The sequence below is a fragment of the Mus caroli genome, chromosome 9, assembly GCF_900094665.2.
Source record: "Mus caroli chromosome 9, CAROLI_EIJ_v1.1, whole genome shotgun sequence".
NCBI lineage: Eukaryota > Metazoa > Chordata > Mammalia > Rodentia > Muridae > Mus > Mus caroli.
Genome location: NC_034578.1, coordinates 53650408 through 53654768, shown reverse-complemented (window position 1 = coordinate 53654768; position 4361 = coordinate 53650408). Strand labels below are relative to the sequence as shown.

At 43.6% G+C, this 4361-nt stretch overlaps 1 protein-coding gene across 1 annotated transcript in view; it reads right to left on the bottom strand.

Annotated features, from left to right (window-relative positions):
• Positions 1-4361, bottom strand: part of Snupn (snurportin 1) — a 34922-nt gene that overhangs the window by 20485 nt on the left and 10076 nt on the right. Inside the window, exon 3 of the mRNA XM_021172367.1 lies at positions 1171-1318. Within this exon, the coding sequence (XP_021028026.1) occupies positions 1171-1318 (148 nt within the window). The remainder of the gene's footprint in view (positions 1-1170; positions 1319-4361) is intronic.

Sequence of the window (4361 nt, the reverse complement as noted above, 5' to 3'; positions counted from 1 at the left end):
AAAAAAAAAAAAAAGTAGTACGTTACATCGGGAAAGACTGCTGCTTAATTAAACGCAGACCCAGACCTTTTCTTCTTTGGGGACAGTCTCTTTCCTGTTTCCCCTGGAGCACCATCAGCCACAATAGAGCATTTATTTGAGTGTGGCATAGTGATTGGCTGTTTCACAGTTCACCATTAGTCAACTGGTTGTTCTGCACAGGATCTCTTTATTTAAGGTAATTAAGTCATTAAGATGTACTTCCTGCCTGCTAATGCCTCAGTATGCAGTGTCAAGACTGGCCTCCTAATACTCTAGGTAGGAAAGACTACTAACCAAGGGATGAGGACACTAGGGTAGTGGATAGGCCTCACCCAAGCCAACTACGAAATGACTAGTTACACACATTTTAATCCCAGCATGGGAGGCAGAGGCAGGTTGATCTCTGAGTTCAAAACTAACTTGTCGACATGTGAGTTCTAATTCCAGGATAGCCAAGACCCTGTCTTACAAAAAATACATGGAAGGCCAGATATGATGGTGGGTGCCTGTAATTACAACAAAAGAAGGGACTGCTATAAGTTCAAGGCCAGCCAGGACTACACTGAAAGCCCCTATCTCAAAAAAATGACAAAAGACAAAGAGTCTGGGACTCTAGTTCAATAGTGACAGAACATTTGCCTAGCACATGCGAAGCCCTGGACTGTATGTGTTCCCTGCCCAAAAGAATGAAGGATGATGATGAGAACTGGGATGTGTTACTAGTGTAGGAGGAGCTCAGGAGCTTTCTGTAGCAAGCTGACAGCCTCTGGTAACAGCATGGGCTCGCTGGGCTAATAACTCCAAACCCCTAGCCACAGACTTGAGCAGTGGGTTTTCTTTGGTTTTGTTTTGTTTGGTTTGGTTTGTTCTGTTTTAGACAAAGTCCTGGCTGTCCTAGAATTCATTATGTAGATTAGGCTGGCCTCAAACTCATAGAAATCCACTTGCCTCTGCCTCCCAAATGCTGAGATTAAAAGCATAATACACCGCTAGGTCCAGCTTCATCAGTGCTTCCAAGTCACCACCATTCTCCCTTCAAATACCCCAGAGTCCTTACTCACTAGGCTTGCCAGCCCTCTTCTTATAGCAGCATGTATTTTGGTGGTTTGACTGCATGTGGAAGGAAGGTGCACGCTCTGGACCACTCACTTGATTAGCATAGCGTTTTGGTAACTTCTTGCCAGGGTCTATGTCCATTTCCTCTTCATCTTTCTTGTTTTCCTCTTCCCCACTCTCCATACCTGTCCAGTCATCTTCAGCCAGTCTTCTGGCATGGTTCACATAATCCAACCGCTTGCTGGAAGAGAAAAAGATAGGATCAGGTCTATACATACCATAAAAAGATATCCTACAGTGTGACTCACTCAATTCAATGATGACAAATTTAGATACTGGTGTGGGTAAGAAAACACGGAATTTCCTTTGCCAAGGTGAACTAGTAACTGTCTCCTCATCATTCCTAATCAGGAAACTCCCTCTGAACACACGCAGCCTTCCTCAGTTTCTTAAGAATGTTCAAAGTAAGCCGGGCGTGGTGGCGCACGCCTTTAATCCCAGCACTCGGGAGGCAGAGGCAGGCGGATTTCTGAGTTCGAGGCCACAATGGTCTACAAAGTGAGTGCCAGGACAGCCAGGGCTACACAGAGAAACCCTGTCACGAAAAACCTAAAAAAAAAAAAAAAAAAAAAAAAGAATGTTCAAAGTAAAATATTTATTCTTAAAGGAATTTCCATGAGTCGCTAGCTGGATGTGCTGAACCCACATTAGCCCACTGCACTCCAGATGAGAAGTAACGTTTCCTGCCTGGCACACCCATCAAAGGCTCCAGAGACAGGAAGGAGGAGACACTAAATGCAGGGAGAAGTCCAAAAGAAGAACATCTTCTGGGACTTTCCACACCAGACAGCATGCTGACAAAACAAGTAAACGAACCCCTCAGAACTCAGCCTTTCCTTGTTTGACCTTCAAAAGAGGTCTCTTGGCTTAAGACTTGACATCTACCCTGGTATAGTGCACTCATCCTTGATCCCAGCCCTGGGAAGGAAGAGGCAGGTAGGTGTACCTCTGAGAGTTCGAGGCCAACCTGGTCTACAGAGTGGGTTCTAGGAGAGTTACATGGTGAGAGCCCTGTCTTTAAGGAAAAAAAGAAAGAAAAAGGTCACCAACTTTAACTCTCCTTTTCTTTTCTCTTTTTCCTTCTACTTCCACTTCACCCCACAGTGGAACCCCAGCAGTGGAATTTAAACTTAGAGCCTTGTGCTAAGGCCTTTGAGGCTGGCTCTGTACCAAGAAGAAGCTGTGTATCCCCCATCCTCTCTCAGCTTTTATTTAGTTATTTATTAGGTCCGGTTTCACTCACTTGCCCAGAGCGACCTGTAGCCAAGGCAGGTCTGAACTCCTCTGCTCTCCAGCTACTGCTTTTTGTTTTCTTTTCTTTTCTTTCTTTCTTTCTTTCTTTTTTTTTTTTTTTTTTTTTGAGACAAGGTCTCACTATGTATTTCTGGCTATCCCGGAACTTATAATGTAGACCAGGCTGGCATGGAACTCACAGAGGTCCTCCCACCTCTGACTACTGACTGCTAGGCTGACAGGCATGCATCACAATACCCAAGCTTTTGTTTTGCTCAGACAGGCTATCCTAAGTTACAGATTCCCTATTAGCCCAGGATGACACTTTCTCTGTGTGTGTGTGTATGTGCATGTGTGTGCAATTGCCTATGGAGGCCAGAAGAGGGCAACAGATCCAATAGATCAGTGGTTCTCAACCTATGTGTGGCCATGATCCCTTTGAGAGGTTGAATGACCCTTCCACAAGAGTCACCAAAGACCATCAGAAAACACAGATATTTACTCTATGATCAATAATATTAGCAAAATTACAGTTATGAAGTAGCAACAAAAATAATTTTATGTATTAAAGAGTCATAACATTAGGAAGGTTGAGAACCACTGTTCTAGATGTGAGAGTTACAGGTGACTGTGACCCATCTGACATTGGTGCTAGAAACTGGACTTGGGTCCTCTGTAAAAACAGCAAGCACTGTAAATAATCTCTCCAGTCCTGACATTTAACTTCACCTCTACCTTTCCTTTCCAGCTGGGTTGTAGATGTACATCAACATGCCCAGTTCTATATATTAAAAACAGCATATTCAGGCCAGAGAGATAGCTCAGTGGTTAAGAGCACTGACTGCTCTTCCATAGGTCTTGAGTTCAATTCCCAGAAACTACACGGGGCTCACAACCATCTGTAATGGGATCTGATGCCCTCTTCTGGTGTGTCTAAAGACAGCGACAGAGTATTCAAATACATAAAATAAATTTAAAAATAAAACAAAACAGCATATTCTAGCAAATTGGGGAAACTGAAGAAAAAGAAAAATTTCAAAACTAATTGTTACAGATTAATTTGGAATATAATGTATTTTACAATTTCCACAAAGCTAAGGCAAAAAAATCAGACATTAGGGGCTAGAGAGATGGCTCAGTGGTTTATAACACTGGCAGCTATTTCAGAGGTCCTGAGTTTAATTCCCAGCAACTACATGGTGGCTCACAACCATCTATCTTGGGATCTGATACCCTCTTCTGGTATGCAGGTATACATGCAGATAGACCACTCAGATACATAAAATAAATTTTAAAATCTAAAAAAAAAAAAAACCACAACAGACACTAAAACCAACATGGCTTCCTTTTGTGTGTGTGTGAGCACATGTATATATATGCATGTGTGTATGTATGTGTGTGTGTGTGTGTGTGCGCACGTGCACACGTGCGTGCACAGATACAGCATAGCACGTGTATGGAAGTCAGAGGGCAACTTGAAGAAGTTGGTTCTCTCCTTCCTTCACATGGGTACCAGAGATTGAAATCAGGCATTCCGGTTTGCAGTAAGCATCTTTACCCATGGTGGTAACTCAGTTGGTTTTCTTTCTTTTTCTTTATTATTTGTTTTTTTAATTAGAACAAGTCTCAATATAAACTGACCTGGCACTCACTGCATGGACCAATTTGACCCTGAACTCACAGGATTTGCCTGCCTTTGTCTCTTGAGTACTAGTATCAAAGGTATGTACTACCATGCTCGGCTAAGCCTCTGCTCTTCTCTTCTCTTCTCTTCTCTTCTCTTCTCTTCTCTTCTCTTCTCTTCTCTCCTCTCTCCCTCCTCTCTCCTCTTCCTTTCTTTCTTAGGATTTATTTATAGCCCGACAGTGGTGGCGCACGCCTTTAATCCCAGCACTTGGGAGGCAGAGGCAGAGGCAGAGGCAGAGGCAGAGGCAGAGGCAGAGGCAGAGGCAGAGGCAGAGGCAGAGGCAGAGGCAGAGGCAGAGGCAGAG